The sequence below is a fragment of the Orcinus orca genome, chromosome 1 (assembly GCF_937001465.1).
Source record: "Orcinus orca chromosome 1, mOrcOrc1.1, whole genome shotgun sequence".
NCBI classification, from domain to species: domain Eukaryota; kingdom Metazoa; phylum Chordata; class Mammalia; order Artiodactyla; family Delphinidae; genus Orcinus; species Orcinus orca.
Window position 1 is genome coordinate 97,599,299 of NC_064559.1, and position 18,009 is coordinate 97,617,307.

At 41.3% G+C, this 18,009-nt stretch overlaps 1 protein-coding gene across 1 annotated transcript; it reads left to right on the top strand.

Annotated features, from left to right (window-relative positions):
* Positions 1 to 4,305: 4,305 nt before the first annotated feature.
* AIM2 (absent in melanoma 2) lies at positions 4,306 to 6,038 on the top strand (the record flags this gene model as incomplete). The annotated part of the gene is given in 3 exon segments (XM_033414329.2): positions 4,306 to 4,433; positions 4,435 to 4,583; positions 4,586 to 6,038. Coding segments are annotated over 3 exon segments (549 nt in total), but the record flags the coding sequence as incomplete, so codon positions are not given.
* Positions 6,039 to 18,009: the final 11,971 nt, after the last annotated feature.

Here is an 18,009-nt window from a genome sequence, read left to right on the forward strand (position 1 = left end):
GTTTTCACACTCTTAATGGTACCTTTTGGGGAATTGGATGAATTGATGCTGTGGTAAGCTATAAACACGCTATCACCCCTTGCATCGTGATCATGCAGATACTCATCAGGAGGTGAAGACTCCATATCTTTTTTTTTTTTTTTTTTTGCGGTACGCGGGCCTCTCACTGCTGTGGCCTCTCCCGTTGCGGAGCACAGGCTCCGGACGCGCAGGCTCAGCAGCCATGGCTCACGGGCCCAGCCTCTCCGCGGCATGTAGGATCTTCCCGGGCCGGGACACGAACCCGTGTCCCCTGCATCTGTTGGCGGACTCTCAACCACCGTGCCACCAGGGAAGCTCAAGGCTCCATATCTTAACCTCTGAATCCGGGTGTAGGCATGTGACTTGCTTTAGCCAACGGGGCATTAGGAAACATGAAGAACAGATGTGAAAACCGTATGTACATTGGAGCTTGCCTTCTCTTGTTTCTGGGAACCCTTCTGCCTTACTGTGAACAAACCTTGCTTAGCATTTAGATGATGAGACACCACAAGGGATGAAGCCCCAGTTATCACAGTCTTCCCAGCGTCTCAGCTAAAGTCCCAGACGTGTGTGTATGAGAAGTCATCTGCCAGCCAAGATTGGAAGAACTGCTCAGACAATCTACAGAATTATAAGAGATAGTAATGTTTGTTTTTTTTTAAGCCACTAAGCTTTGGGGTGGTTTATTATGCATTAAAAGTTAACTTATGTGCCCCCCATCTTTTGTGCTAATATTATGATTATTATTATTGCATATTTTACCTCTACATATTATAATCACATACAGTGTCATCATTATTATCATCATCACTGTCACTGTCCTCATCACTGTTGTGGTATTAAACTGTCAGTACTCTTCATATTTACCCATGTATTTGCCTTTTAAAGTGTTCTTCATTATTTCAGTAAGTTCTTCTTTCTGTGTGACATTTCTTGCTTCTAGCCTGAAAAATTTCCATTGTTATTTCTTACAGTAGATTTCTGGTCAATATATTCTCCTGGATTTGGTCTGACAACATCCATGTCAGAGGCAGAATGTTTTTGTGTATCATTATATTCCTGTACCTATATCTCTGAAGGTATTTACCTACTGCTACAATATGCTGAAGCAGCTGCAGGTGTGTGTGATCCCAGCGCAAGTTTTGACTCAAGATAATTTTCTTGTATTCCCGAGAGGAAATATTTACATTTTCTCAGCTACCTATGTTTATCTCTTCTGGGTTAATGTGTATTTATTTACTTTTAACCCATTGATAAGAAATAAAAATGGAAAAAAGGAGCAAAGCTAATGAAAGAGAGAAGTCAAGTTGAAGTGATTCCTGATGTTTCTGCAGCTCCCAGAAATGATGTCATGAACATGCCCCACTGGAAGTCTCTCATATTAGTTGTGATGAGCAAGTGGAGGGGCCTCAGTCCTTGTAAGAGCATCCTCCAGTCACTGTCCTTGTCATGTCCCACATTGGAGCCCTCTGTTCTTTATCGCACAGCATGCAAGTAAAGAGAACAAGGCTATAATATGAAAGGTATGTCTGGGTAACAAAAAGGGAAATTGCTTCAGATTCATCAGATTAAACACCTACTGAGCTCCTAATCTCTGCCAGGCTCTGGGCATCTTAACACATTGTTACAGGGTGGATTCTATAAGAAGAAAACTCTGGAATAGACAGTTGTTTTCAGGCAGTATATGTGAGAGTGTTCTCAGGATTAATACCTGCAAGGGAATGACATAGAAGAAGAGGCAAAATTTCATCTCCAGTGCATTGCAGCAGATACCCCAGCAAATCCCACAGGGAGCTCAGGAGATGGGAATACCTTTCAGAGTTGTCATAATTTGGATACAGGAAGGAAGACCTTTATGCACCTGCACTAAGATGAGGTAGCTCTCTTCAGGCAAGAGTGATACCTGGAGAGGGTCTTGGCTTCTGTAAGAATGATTACCTTTCCTAAAGAGGAGCAGCAGACAACATATGGGAGACTCACCACAGAATTCACCACAAGCATGCAATGTCATTCCCTGTGAGGCAGGTATCATATCATTTTATAGATGCATGAACTCTGGAAACTGATTATACATACTCTCTTCCTTTTGTCTAGAGCAACCACTTTCTCTGGACAGGGAGACAAGATTCAGGTGTAAGTGGTGCCTTCCAGTCATCAGTAATGGAAATATACATTGTCCAGCTATAGGTAAGTGGTACAAACAGAAGAAATCTTGGAGTAGACCTAAGTGAAGCTGACACTTTCCTGAATTGGTTCAAATAGAGTCTGTTTCATGGTCCATCAGTGTCCTCTAATGGATAGACATTTCCTGCACTCCAGGTCCTACTGGAGATTCCACTCAGGAGGTCCTACACTTGGCCTCATAGGCCTCTGTTTTTCTATATTCCCTTTTGAGTTTGGACAGCAACTTGCTTTTCAAAAGTAGCATTTGCCTCTAAAACAACACCCCGATCTCCTATCTCTGTCAATTTGGAAAAGCACAAAGAAAATAATTACCTATAATCTTATCACCTAGAGAAAACCATATTTGATATCGGTAAATATCTCTCTAGTGTGATTGTGTGTGTGACTTAATGTTTATTTATCTAATAAGAAACACATTGTATATTTTGTTTGGGGCCTTTACCCTTTTTGAATCAATTTATCATACTATTCCTTTAAAGCAGTTTTAATATTTATATAGTATTATCTCGTCTGACTATCACATATTTAATTTAATCAAATCCCTGTTTTTTATATTTAAATTATTTCAATTTTTTAGAATTACAGATAACAAGATATAATTCTTTTATATAAACCTTAGCAGTAGTTCATTATTTCTAAGGGTAAATTCATAAAAGTAGAGTTGATTCTTCTTTTAAATTCTCTCTTTAACTCATTTGTAGGATCTCAGATCTAGGTCATTCCCTTTACTCACATCTAACTTAATCTGTCATTTTATCAAGCACAGGAGCATCTCTAAAAATTTGGGAAGGTTTGTGCAGATAATTGAACTCCCTTGCTTTTTTTTTTTTTAACCAAGAATTTCATTTTTATTTTGATCTCATTTCCTGGAAAAGGCGCATAATTTGGGAAGACTAGTTAGGCAAGGGAGTGAACAATTCATTGCAGCTAGCCTGTTTCTAAAGTCTCCTCTGAAGCTCAGGTTTTGAAACCTTTGCAATTATGAACTGGAAACCCATGTGTTACATAATGCATTTCTGGAAAGGTGCCCATGACACATATGTGCTCTACAAAGCTCTAATACTAACATTAATCTAATGAATGGTATGTTACAAAAGTGATTTGTGTACATCCTAATGGAAAGCATATTTTCTGAGCAAAGCTTGTGGACTGAAATGGCCAAAAAGAATCCATCCCCTACACAGAGCTTCCAGCTATCACATCAACCAATAAGATAAGTTGGTGCACCTTCACAGAATGCTGAATGATCGCGCTGCTTTCTGTTGTCCAGGGGAAAGCATTTTCTAAATCTTGTGCAGGTGTCTGAGAGAGACTACCTAAAAGGAAAGAAACTGAATTCTCCTTTTTGAGCTTCTGGATGACTCTTTTCATATAGAAGCTTGTTTTTTTAAATATCAGTTCAGTTTTCAAATGCAGCAAACTCCAAACCCCTGTTTATCCCAGGGGGTTAATTGAGTTAAACTTGATCCATCACATTGTGACTGCCCTCATATTTTACTCCAAAAGGCATAGCATCTTTTATTTATAGTGATCTTCATATTCATTTATCAACTGAGGCACGCATTTCAGGGTGAGCTTGCATTGATCTCTAATCTTTTTTTCTCTCTCTCTTTGTAACGTATACTTTTTGGGTCTTAAGAAACAGCTCTGATAGAAGTCTGTTTTTTGTTTTGTTTTGTTTTTTAAGGAAAAGCAAGAGTTTGAGATTGCTGATTTTTTTTTAACCTCCTGATGAACTCCCTTACTTTTATACCAGAGTAAAATGAATATTCAGGACAGTATTGGGTGGAGGAATGTGGACATCTTGTGTCCTAATGGAGTCAATAGAAGGACCAGCTTCACCCCTTTGCCTTGTAAGCAATGTCTCAGAGATCTGATGGGCTCTTCACATACAGTAGAAAAGCAAGGATGCAGTTCAGGGAGTCTGCCTCCAAAGCTGGTAATATGGCCTCATCTGAAAGTAGGACATGAATTCTTGCCTATGCACTCTCTTGTCTATCTAGATAATTCTAGACCTCATATCTCTTCCTAACCCCTCTATATCTCTTCTTTGACTCCATCTACCTTGGCTGGCTTTCAGAGGTTTAATATCATGAATGAAGTGATGTTTCCTCAATAGTACCTTCTTTACTCAAGCTGAAGTCTTTCTTCTGTTGCCTTCAGCGTGAGTGGAAAAAGACAGTGGCCCAGCAGGAATCCATCAGGCAAGAGTATTGCAGAAAAGCCTGTGACAGTCATGGTGCTGAAAGAAATGAAGCCATTTGAATTTGAGACCCAAGAAGGAAAACAATAGATGTTTCACACTGCAGTGGCTATGGAGAGTGCGCTCTTTTATGTAAAAGTTTTCAATAAATAGCTGAAGGATAAATTCACTCCAAAAAAATTATGATATCAAAATATTATTGGCATAGTTGTTTCCTGGAAGCAAATAGTGCCTCCATTGTGTGTGATGTTGAATCTGACCAACAGATCAGTGTCCCACAGCACATTATCAGAAAACCTGGTGAAACCCCCAAAGATCGTAAGCTTCAAACTCAGCCGCATAAAACAATTGTGAATAGGCTGTTTGTAGTCCAGAAGGTAATTATATATAATTTTATGTTGATTAATAGGAATTGTTTATTCTCCTCTATAAGCTTGGAGAGACTTTAGAAATTCATTTCAAAATATTTTTATAGGGCTTCCCTGGTGGCACAGTGGTTGGGAGTCCACCTGCCGATGCAGGGGACGCGGGTTTGTGCCCCGGTCCGGGAAGATCCCACATGCCGCGGAGCGGCTGGGCCCGTGAGCCATGGCCACTGAGCCTGCGCGTCCAGAGCCTGCATGTCCGGAGCCTATGCTCCGCAAGGGGAGAGGCCACAGCAGTGAGAGGCCCGCGTACCGCAAAAAAATATATACATACATTTTTATAGAGTGGACTTTCAAGATGGCGGAGGAGTAAGACATGGAGATCACCTTCCTCCCCACAAATACATCAAAAATACATGTACATGTGGAACAACTCCTACAGAACACCTACTGAATGCTGGCAGAAGACCTCAGACCTCCCAAAAGACAAGAAAATCCCCACATACCTGGGTAGGGCAAAAGAAAAAACAGAGACAAAAGAATAGGGATGGGACCCACACCTCTGAGAGGGAGATGTGAAGGAGGAAAAGTTTCCACACACTAGGAAGCCCTTTCACTGGCGGATACGGGGGGTGGGTTCCGGGGGAGAAGCTTCAGAGCCACCGAGGAGAATGCAGCAACAGGGGTGCAAAGGGCAAAGTGGAGAGATTCCCACACAGAGGATCGGTGCCGACCAGCACTCACCAGCCTGAGAAGCTTGTCTGCTCACCCGCCAGGGAGGCTGGGGGCTGGGAGCTGAGGCTTGGACTTCGGAGGTCAGACCCCAGGGAGAGGACTGGGGTTGGCTGCGTGAACACAGCCTGAAGGGGGCTACTGTGCCACAGCTATCAGGGAGGGAGTCCGGGAAAAAGTCTGGAGCTGCCTAAGAGGCAAGAGACCATTGTTTTGTGGTGTGTGAGGTGAGAGGATTCCTTCCCTGTCTTCCCACAGAAGGCAGAGCACCACCTAAACAAGCTTCAGAGATGGGCATGAGCTGCAACTGTCAGCACAGACAGCAGAGACGGGCATGAAACGCTAATGCTGCTGCTGCAGTCACCAAGAATCCTGTGTGCAAGCACAGGTCACCACACACACACACACACACACACACACACACACACACACACACACACACACACACACACACACACACACACACACACACACACACACACACACACACACACACACACACACACACACACACACACACACACACACACACACACACACACCCCCAGGAGCCTGTGCAGCCTACCACTGCCAGGGTCCCATGATCCAGGGACAACTTCCCAGGGAGAACACACAGTGTGCCTCAGGCTGTTGCAGCGTCACGCTGGCCTGTGCCACTGCAGGCTCACCCCTCATTCCAATTATAACTACTCCCCCGTGCATGAGTGAGCCAGAGCCCCCTAATCAGCTGCTGCTTTAACCCCATCCTGTCTGGGTGGGAACAGAGCCTGAGGGCAACCTACATGCAGAGGTGGGGCCCAAACCAAAGCTGAATCCCAGGAGCTGTGCGAACAAAGAAGAGAAAGGGAAATCTCTCTGGGCAGCCTCAGGAGCAGCAGCTTAAATCCCCAAAATCAACTTGAGGTACCCTTAATCTGTGGAATACCTGAATAGACAACGAACCAACCCAAAATTGAGGTGGTGGATTTTTGGGAGCAACTGTAGACTTGGGGTTTGCTGTCTGCGACTGACTTGTTTCTGACTTTTATGTTTATCTTAGTATAGTTTTTAGCACTTGTTATCATTGGTGGATTTGTTTATTGGTTTGGTTGCTCTCTTCTTTTTTTATTACATTTATATTTTTTATTTTAATAATTTTCTTTTACTACATTTTCTTTTCTTTTATTTTTTAATTTACTTTTCTTAAATTATTATTTTTTCTTTCTTTTTTTCTCCCTTTTCTTCTGAGCCATGTGGCTGACAGGGTCTTGCTGCTCTGGCCTGGTGTCAGGCCTGAGCCTCTGAGGTGGGAGAGACGAGTTCAGGACATTGGACCACCAGAGACCTCCTGGCCACACGTAATATCAATTGGCAAGAGCTCTCCCAGGGATCACCGCCTCAACTCTAAGACCCAGCTCCACCCAATGGCCAGCAAGCTCCAGTGGTGGACGCCCCATGCCAAACAACTAGCAAGATAGGAACACAAACCCACCCATTAGCAGAGAGGCTGCCTAAAATTATAATAAGGTCATAGACACCCCAAAACACACCAGTGGACGTGGTCCTGCCCACCAGAAAGACAAGATCCAGCCTCATCTACCAGAACACAGTCACCAATTCCCTCCACCAGGAAGCCTACACAAGTCACCGAAACAAACTTACACAATGGGGGCAGACACGAAAAACAACGGGAACTATGAACCTGCAGCCTGAAAAAAGGAGACCCCAAACACAGTAAGTTAAGCAAAATGAGAAGACAGAGAAATATGCAGCAGATGAAGGAGCGAGGTAAACACCCACCAGACCAAACAAATGAAGAGGAAATAGGCAGTCTACCTGAAAAAGAATTCAGAGTAATGATAGTAAAGATGATCCAAAATCTTGGAAATAGAATGGAGAAAATACAAGAAACATTTAAAAAGAGCCTAGAAGAACTAAAGAGCAAACAAACAATGATGAACAGCACAATAAATGAAATAAAATTCTTGGGGCTCCTTTAAGATGGTGGAGAAGTAAGATGTGGAGATCACCTTCCTCCCCACTGATACACCACAACTACATCTACATGTGGAACAACTCCTCCAGAACACCTACTGAATGATGGCAGAAGACCTCAGACCTCCCAAAAGACAAGAAACTCCCCACGTACCTGGGTAGGGCAAAGGAGAAAAGGAAAAACAGAGAAAAAAGAATAGGGACAGGACCTGCACCTCTGGGAGGGAGCTGTGAAGGAGGAAAAGTTTCCACAAACTAGGAAGCCCCTTCGTGGGCAGAGACTGCGGGCGGTGGAGGGGGAAGGCTTCGGAGCCGCGGAGGAGAGCACAGCAACAGGGGTGCGGAGGGCAAAGTGGGAGAGATTCCCACACAGAGGATCGGCGCCGACCAGCACTCACCAGCCTGAGAGGTCTGTGATCTTTGATGTTACTACTGAAATTGTTTTGCAGTGCCATGAACCACACACCCATACAAGATGGTGAATTTCTTTGATAAATGTTATGTGTGTTCTGACTGCTCCACTGATGGACCATTCCCCCATCTCTCTCCTCGTTGGGCCTCCCTATTCCCTGAGACAAAACAATATTGAAATTAGGCCAATTAATAACCCTACAGAGGCCTCTAAATGTTCAAGTGAAAGGAAGAGTCACATATCCCTCATGTTAAATCAAAAACTAGACATTATTAAGCTTAGTGAGGAAGGCAAAAAAAAAAAGAAGACAAAAGCTAGGCCTCTTGCACCAAATAGACAAGTTGTGAATGCACAAGAAAAGTTTTTAAAGGAAATTAAAAATGTTATCCCAGTGAACACATGAATGATAAGAAAGCAAAATAGCCTTATTGTTGATATGGAAAAAGTTTTAGTGGTCTGGATAGAAGGTCAAACCAGCCACAACATTCCCAGGGTAAGGTCCTAATACTCTTCAATTCTATGAAGGCTGAGAGATACATGATGGTCAGCTGTTTTTAGCAAAATGTACTTTTTGATTAAGGTATATACATTAATGCTCTTGCACACTTAATAGGCTACAGTATAGTGTAAACATAACTTTTATATGCACTGGGAAAGCAAAAAAGTTGTGTGTCATTTTATTGCAATATTCACTTTATCACAGTGGTCTGGAAGTGAACCCATAATATCTCCAAGGTATGCCTGCACTGGAATGCAAACAGATCAAATACAAAGGCTGACATATCAGGCACTCAGAAATGCACATGCTCTTCGATCTTGCCATTACTCAGACTCTCAATGATATATCCCAATCCTTCCTTCACAGCATGGAGCCAGGAATAACTTTTGCCCCTTCCTTCCACCTTTTCTCCCAGTAAGAACTTTCCCTTCAACACTTGGCATTGAGTACACCTGCTCCTTCCTCTCTCTTGTTCTCCAACAACTCCTGCCTGTCCACATGCACTCACACTGGGTGTGAGTGCATATCTCATTTCAGGGTCCCAACCAAGAATTGGGGGTGTTGACTCAAAAGACAGGAATTCACTAAAGAAGATAGGTGAGAGTGGGAGGAGAGCCCCTCAGACGGGAAGAGAAAAAGGGATGCAGCCCATAGCAAGTTGACACAGTGTGAGTGAAGGGGGAAATGTATAATCAGGGTCGTCTCATTGTTTATCTTTACCTCTTTCTTCTTCAAGGTCATCAAGGCCAGGAAAAGCAAGGAACAACCATTCAATCCTGAATCATATATGGAAACCTGGCTCGAGCTGTTCTTCTAAAAACCTGGATGTCATTAATATTGATGTTTATGGAGCTAAGATCTAAGTACAGAAAAAATATATATATTTTTTAAGTATATATATATATATATATATATATAAAAATATATACATATATATGTTTGAAATACAGCAATATATATACTAGCTATTAATTCTTAGGAATGGGGTGTTAGGGGTGCTTTTCACCTTCTTTTTTATACTTTACTATCTCAATGCCATATTTTGCATCTATAACTTTTATAATTTGGAAAAAATAATAAGCATCATGTTTTTTCCTATAGGCTTGCCTCCCTAGCAGTCTAATTCATTGGTTTGTTGCTTAAAAGCAAATAATCTGTGGCCTGCAGATCAGATAGGGACACCTAAGCCCCAAGCGATATTTGAATTTATACTTTGGGTGTGATCTTTACAGGATATAACTCTGGTCAAGAATGAACAGGTTGATGCTCCACCAGAATTGGTGCTTTATAGGTCTAACGCCCAAGCTGAGGCCTTCCAAAGCAGATGGCAGTGCTCGCACTCACTGCAAGTTTATCTCATGATGTAACAGGACAGAGTCCGGAGCCTGTATCCAGGTTTCCTTCTATTTTGACTGAGTCAAAATTAGCCAGACCTTGACTGGAACTGAGCTGCTGTCTATCTTCATGGTGAAGGAAGGGCATTGGCTAGGTGAGCTTATGTAAACAAAAAGGCAGCAGAAAGTTTAGTTTCCTTGAGATTCCAAGTTTTACATAATGTATACTGCTGATATCAAATGAGTCTTATTTAGACCATGGTACCCACTTTTTCTATGGAGTTGTGTTAAAGAAAATAAAATTGTCTTTTATTTTAAAAAAAAGAATGACAGGTTGAACAAGCTGTGCCCTGCTCAAAGAAACCCAAGAGGAAGCCAGACCAGCTGAAATCCAGTCTATGCTTCAATTGCCAACCCTTATCCTAGGGTGGAGTTGCTTTAGTCCAAAACAATGATATCTTTTCAGAATTGATCTCCTGGAGGGGCCATAATTGGGTAATTTGTGTACCATATAAGGTAGCTTCTGGTGATTTGCATGAAGTCTCTAGTATATGTGGGAAGTAATTCTAGCCCTGTCTGACGTGAAATAGCTGGTTCCACTTATTTACTCAGGTACCAACAGGTTAGTAGCTCTCCAGATATATTTCCTGGTCCTCATATATGTGGATCCTATGAGAAAGTTGCTCCAGGCAAAGACTTGCATTAGGCAAACACTGAAGAATAATTCATTTACTTTAGGGTACAATGACAGAAAGTAGATATCTAACACTGATTTTACAGTGTATTTTTTTTATTTTATAGAAATATAGTTGATTTACAACCTTGTAACATTATAATGTATTGTTTCCGCTGTACAGAAAAGTGATTCAGTTACACATATAAATATATTCTTTTTCATATTCTTTTCCATTTTGTTTTATTACAGGATATTGAATATAATTCCCTTACAGTGTATTTCCTGATTGCATATTTGGTATCTGGTGTTTTGCAATTATTTTGTGTCACTTAATCTTATAATAGCTCTAGAGGCTTGATGGTGTACTTTTTACCCTCCTGATGAGAACAATAAGGGACAGAAAGGCAAGATCACGTTCTGAATAATTAGAACAATTCCATCATAACAAGAATTTCCTTCATGCCACTTTATTGTTAATTCTTCCTCCAATCCAAGCTCCCTGCAGCCACTAATATAGTTTCTTAACTTAAACTTTTCACTTTTCCAGAGTTTCCTAAAATGGAAATTTAAATATATATAGCAATTTGAGTCTGGCTTTTGGCACTTAGCATTGTGGTTTAGGATTCATTCATATAGTTGTGTGTATCAGTTTATTCTTTATATTGCTGTGTAGAATTCAATGTGTGGACCTACCAGAGTTTGTTTATTCATTCCCTAAGTGAGGAACAATTGGATTGTTTACAATTCTAGTTAACTGATCAGTTACCTAGACAATTGATAATATTTTAGGCTTAATTTAATGGGCTCAATGAATATATATATATATACATATTGAAAGCTCAAAACTAGGGTAAAGACCATGGCCTTCTTATCCAAGGTTAATTTTGGCTTGAATTATTCAGAAGGACAGATTCTCCCTATCAGTTCCTCTACACTAAAGCCAGGACAGAAGAGTTTAGCCTTAAGCTCCTGGAGGCAGAGTCAGCAGGTTCCCTCTCCAGGGCTCTTGGTGCTAGCCTAGACCAGAAGCAGTCACACAGGGCTAGTTCCCAGAGGCTCAGAGTCAAAATATATTATTATTTCTCCCTTCTAATAAGTCACCTCATACTAACTCTGTCTTCTATTTTCTTCTTTTAAGCACAGCTCTTTCACCCCACCTTACTTATTGGACTCCCAAGTCAAATAATATAGTTTATTGGACTCCCACCTTACTTATTGGACTCCCAAGTCAAATAATCTAGTTTATCACTCAACTGTAGTAATTTTGTATTTATAACAAGAGGCACTTAGAATAAAGATCATGAGTATAAATATAAAAATAACCTAGAAGGCAAACATGTTTATATGAAGTAATCCATTTTTCAGAAGCTACAAGGTTAAAGGGAACTTGAAACAGGATTGTGACAGCATCTTGAAAATAAAAACACTTTAAATTTATTTCAGTTTTAAAACATCCGCTCTACAGCTCTTGAGGTTGAGGAGGTTAATTTATTTTAGTTTTTTCTATATAAAAATATTCTTTAACATCTTTATTGGAGTATAATTGCTTTACAATCTTGTATTAGTTTCTGCAGCATAACAAACTGAGTCAGCTGTATGTATACATATATCCCCTTATCCCCTCCCTCTTGCACTTCCCTCCCACCCTCCCCATCCCACTGCTCTATGTGTTCACAAAGCACCAAACTGATCTCACTGTGCAATGCAGCTGCTTGCCACTAGCTATTTCTTTTACATTTCGTAGTATATATATGTCAGTGCTACTCCCTCACTTCCTCCCAGCTTACCCTTCCCCTCCCATTGTCCTCAAGTCCATTCTCTATGTCTGCATCTTTATTCCTGTCCTGCACCTAGGTTGATCAGAACTATATATTATTCTTAACATCTTTATTGGAGTATAATTGCTTTACAGTGGTGTGTTAGTTTTTTTTTTTTTAAGATTCCATATATATGTGCTAGCATATGGTATTTGTTTTTCTTTTTCTGACTTACTTCACTCTGTATGACAGACTCTAGGCCCATCCACCTCAGTACAAATAACTCAATTTTGTTTCTTTTTATGGCGGAGTAATATTCCATTGTATATATGTGCCACATCTTCTTTATCCATTCATCTGTTGATGGACACTTAGGTTGCTTCCAGGTTCTAGCTATTGTAAATAGTGCTGCAATGACCATTGTGGTACATGTCTCTTTTTGAATTATGGTTTTCTCATGGTATATGCCCAGTAGTGGGATTTCTGGGTCATATGGTAGTTCTATTTTTAGTTTTTTAAGGAACCTCCATACTGTTCTCCATAGTGGCTGTATCAATTTACATTCCCACCAACAGTACAAGAGGGTTCCCTTTTCTCCACATCCTCTCCAGCATTTATTGTTTGTAGATTTTTTGTTGATGGCCCTTCTGACTGGTGTGAGGTGATACATCATTGCAGTTTTGATTTAAAATTCTCTAATGATTAGTGATGTTGACCATCCTTTCATGTGTTTATTGGCAATCTGTATATCTTCTTTGGAGAAATGTCTATTTAGATCATTTAGAACATTTTGGTACATGACTCTTATTGAATTTTGGTTTTCTCAGGGTATATGCCCAGTAGTGGGATTGCTGGGTCATATGGTAGTTCTATTTGTAGTTTTTTAAGGAACCTCCATACTGTTCTCCATAGTGGCTGAACCAATTCACATTCCCACCAGCAGTGCAAGAGTGTTCCCTTTTCTGCACATCCTCTCCAGCATTTATTGTTTCTAGATTTTTTGATGATGGCCATTCTGACTGGTGTGAGATGATATCTCATTGTAGTTTTGATTTGCATTTCTCTAATGATTAATGATGTTGAGCATTCTTTCATGTGTTTGTTGGCAGTCTGTATAGTGGCAGATCTTGGTTAGAAGCATCTGTCACTACCAATACTTGACTATACTTCCTGGATGGAGAAAAATTGCCTGTAATGTTGCCTCTAGTTTCAATACTATGTGAAATATTTACATAGTTATTAATAGTTGACATACCAGAGGCATAAAATTATTATTTACATGTAATTTCTTCCTAGAGTATTTGGAAATAAATTTTGCCCTTGTTATCCTCTTGCCTATGACAAGGATCCACTACTTCTATGATACACTTTCATGATTACACTTGCCTTTCAGAATTATTCACAGAATTACAAGTGAGTAATGGGCTCATATCATCACTGCAACGAATCCTTCAAATTCTGGAAGAGCAATGAGCTTCTAGAAGGGTTGAGGACTTAATAAATATTTTTTCCACATTTTTCCCATATAGTACAATGGAAACAATTTGAAAAATAATCCTGAGATGTCAAATAAATGAAATCAATCAGTAGATAATATTGTGTTAGCCCACTATCTGATCTGTAAATAGGATGAGACCATGAAATGAAAAATGATCCCAAAGACCTGGTACATTTAGTAGATGATTTGAGGTCACCTGAAGGGAGAATAAAACTGATTGAGTTAATTCAAACTAGGTTTGTGGAGTAGACAGTTGAAGTCTAGATTAAAAATAAAAAAAAAATCTGAATATGCAGGAGTAAGTCAGGGAAAATCAAGGAGGATTTGGCAAGAGCACCACAATAACCAGTAGGTTTTCATGCATTTCCATTACAGACTTTAGTGCTGCTTATGTGGATGTGTTGTATGATCTAAATGTAAAGGGGAGAGAGGGACTTTAGGTACTTCAGAGGGTCCCAATCCACAGACCAGGAGATAGAGGACACGTGACAGGAACGACCATGAGTCAGGACATTTCCTTCTCCTGTTACTAGAAACTCTTCGGCTGTTTCTGCAGCAGAAATTAAACCATATGCAAGCCCCAATGTCCTCGCTCTTTGAAGTAAAAGGCTGACTCAAGAGTTAATGATCATTCACCTCCTAGAGTAATGGAACTAAAAACAAAAATAAAAAAAACAAATGGGACCTAATAAAACTTAAAAGCTTTTGCACAACAAAAGAAACCATAAACAGGATGAAAAACAACCCTCAGAATGGGAGAAAATATTTGCAAATGAAGCAACTGACAAAGGATCAATCTCCAAAATATACAAGCAGCTCATGCAACTCAATATCAAAACAACAAACAACCCAATCCAAAAATGGGCTGAAGTCCTAAATAGACATTTCTCCAAAGAAGACATACAGATTGTCAACAAACACATGAAAAGATGCTCAACATCTCTAATCATTAGAGAAATGCAAATCAAAACCACAATGAGGTATCACCACACACCAGTCAGAATGGCCATCATTGAAAAAACTAGAAACATAAATGCTGGTGAGGGTTTGGAGAAAAGGTAACCCTCCTACACTGTTGGTGGGAATGTAAATTGATACAGCCACTATGGAGAACAGTATGGAAGTTCCTTAAAATATGAAAAATAGAACTACTATATGACCCAGCAATCCCACTACTGGGCATATACCCTGAGATAACCATAATTCAAAAAGAGTCGTGTACCACAATATTCATTGCAGCTCTATTTACAATAACCAGGACATAGAAGCAACCTAAGTGTTCATCAACAGAGGAATGAACAAAGAAGATGTGGCACATATATACAATGGAATATTACTCAGCCATAAAAAGGAACAAAATTGAGTTACTTGTAGTGAGGTGGATGGACCTAGAGTCTGTCATACAGAGTGAAGTAAGTAAGAAAGAGAAAAACAAATGCTGTATGTTAATGCATATATATGGAATCTAGAAAAATGGTACTGATGGACCTAGTGGCAGGGCAGGAATAAAGACACAGACATACAGAACAGACTTGAGGATGCAGTGGGGGAAGGGGAGGCTGGGACGAACTGAGAGAGAAACATTGACATATATATATACTACCAAATGTAAAGTGGATGGCTAGTGGGAAACTGCTGCATAGCACAGGGAGATCAGCTCGGTGCCTTGTGATGACCTAGGGGGGTGGGATAGGGAGGGTGGGAGGGAGGCGCAAGAGAGAGAGGATATGGGGATATATGTATACATATAGCTGGTTCACTTTGTTGAACAACAGAAACTAACACAACATTGTAAAGCAATTATACTCCAATAAAGATGTAAAAACAAAATAAATAAAAAATCTCTCTACCATAAAAGAAAAAAAGAGTTAATGATCAGGAAATGTGAAGATGTAGAAATAAAGAATAGCTATTGGGCTGAACAACTGGTAGCTATTTAGACTATAAATCCACCACACAGCAGAATCACCAAACTCCCAGTTCCCTGAAAGATATAGATAAAGGCCTGACACACATTCCTAAGTTGTTTTTACAGGGAGCAGACGCCTTCCAGATGAAAACTGCTGACCATAATAACATAGACCCTAGACAGGTTGAAACCAGAAGGTTGATGATGCTTGAAACTTCACCTTGATGTCAACCAGTCTGAGAATTTTCCAAGAGCTGATCATACCCTGCTCCTTAAACACTATAAAACGCCTTACTACTCAAAAATTCTTTTGTTTAAGTAGGAAGATAAATCAGTGGGTCATACAGTCTTGAGAGCATTAGCCCACTGTAGTCCCCTTTGCCTGACAAAGCAATAAAAGCTACTCTTTTCTACTTCAACCAAAACTCTGTCTCTGTGTTTCTATTTGGCACCAGTGAACAGAAGCTGAGTTTCAGCAGCAGAAAGCACACACATTATTGGCCCAAATAAGAGGAAGTCAGAACAATGCTCTTAAATCCATACTGTGCAGTTGAAATTTTAAAAGATGGACGAAAGAAATGGAAAAAAAAAAATTGTGACCTTTTTGTGATTCTTAGCGGCCAAGTGGTTGATGGTTAGGGCCATCATAGAGATACAAAGTGATTTGTCAGGCTCTCAACACTTCCAGAGGATCAGTGTTTTTCTAGAATGTGCAACGCTTCATTGTTATAATGAGATGAGCTAAACGGGAAATGAGATAAGTGGGAAGTGAGAGAACTCTTAATATGGGAAAAAATGCCTGGAAAAACCTGTGTGACCTCCCATCATCTCAAGTATTATTACAGAATATCACTCAAATTCCTCAGTGTAGAGTCCCCACCAGGTCAATGCCGTATGTCTAGCAGATACCAGAAGCCTCCTAAGAAGACGTGTCAGGAGGGGAAGATGGCAGAAGAATAAGAAGCAGAGATCACCTTCCTCCCCACAGATACACCAGAAATACATCTACACGTGGAAAAACTCCTACAGAACACCTACTGAACGCTGCCAGAAGACCTTAGACCTCCCCAAAGGCAAGAAACTCCCCACGTACCTGGGTAGGGCAGAAGAAAAAAGAAAAAACAGAGACAAAAGGATAGGGATGGGACCTGCACCAGTGGGAGGGAGCTGTGAAGGAGGAAAGGTTTCCACACACTAGAAGCCCCTTCGCGGGCGGAGACTGCGGGTGGCGGAGGGGGGAACTTCGGGACCGCGGAGGTGAGTGCAGCAACAGGGGTGCGGAGGGAAAAGCGGAGAGATTCCCACACAGAAGATTGGTGCCAACCAGCACTCACCAGCCCGAGAGGCTTGTCTGCTCACCTGCCGGGGTGGGTGGGTCTGGGAGCTGAGGCTCGGGCTTCGGTCAGAGCGCAGGGAGAGGACTGGGGTTGGTGGCGTGAACACAGCCTGCAGGGGGTTAGTGCACCACGGATAGCCGGGAGGGAGTCCAGGGAAAAGTCTGGACCTGCCAAAGAGGCAAGAGACTTTTTCTTTCCTTTTTGTTTCCTAGTGCGCGAGGAGAGAGGATTAAGAGCGCCGCTTAAAGGAGCTCCAGAGACTGGTCCAAGCCTTGGCTAAAAGTGCGGAACCCAGAGATGGGCATGAGACGCTAACGCTGCTGCTGCCGCCACCAAGAACCCTGTGTGCGAGCACAGGTCACTTTCCGCACCTCCCTTCTGGGGAGGTTGTGCGGCCCGCCACTGCCAGGGTCCCGGGATCCAGGGACAACTTCCCCGGGAGAACGCATGGCGCACCTCAGGCTGCTGCAATGTCATGCCGGCTTCTGCCGCCGCAGGCTTGCCCCGCACTCCGTGCCCCTCCCTCCCCGCGGCCTGAGTGAGCCAGAGCCCCCGAAGCAGCTGCTCCTTTAACACCGACCTATCTGAGCGAAGAACAGACGCCCTCCGGCAACCTACACGCAGAGGCGGGGCCAAATCCAAAGCTGAGCCGCTGGGAGCTGTGGGAACAAAGAAGAGAAAGGGAAATCTCTCCCAGCAGCCTCAGAAGCAGCGAATTAAAGCTCCACAATCAACTTGATGTACCCTGCATCTGTGGAATACATGAATAGACAACGAATCATCTCAAATTGAGGAGGTGAACTTTGAGAGCAAAATTTATTATTTTTTCCCCTTTTCCTCTTTTTGTGAGTGTGTATGTGTATGCTTCTGTGTGAGATTTTGTCTGTATAGCTTTGCTTCCACCATTTGTCCTAAGGTTCTATCCGTCTGTTTTTTTTTTTTTTTCTTCTTCTTTTAAAAAAAGAAAAATTTTTTTCTTAATAATTATTTTTTTATTTTAATAACCTTATTATATTTTACTTTATCTTCTTTCTTTCTTTCTTTTTTCCTTCCTTCCCTCCTTCCTTCCTTCCTTCCTCCCTGCCTCCCTCCCTCCCTCCCTCCTATC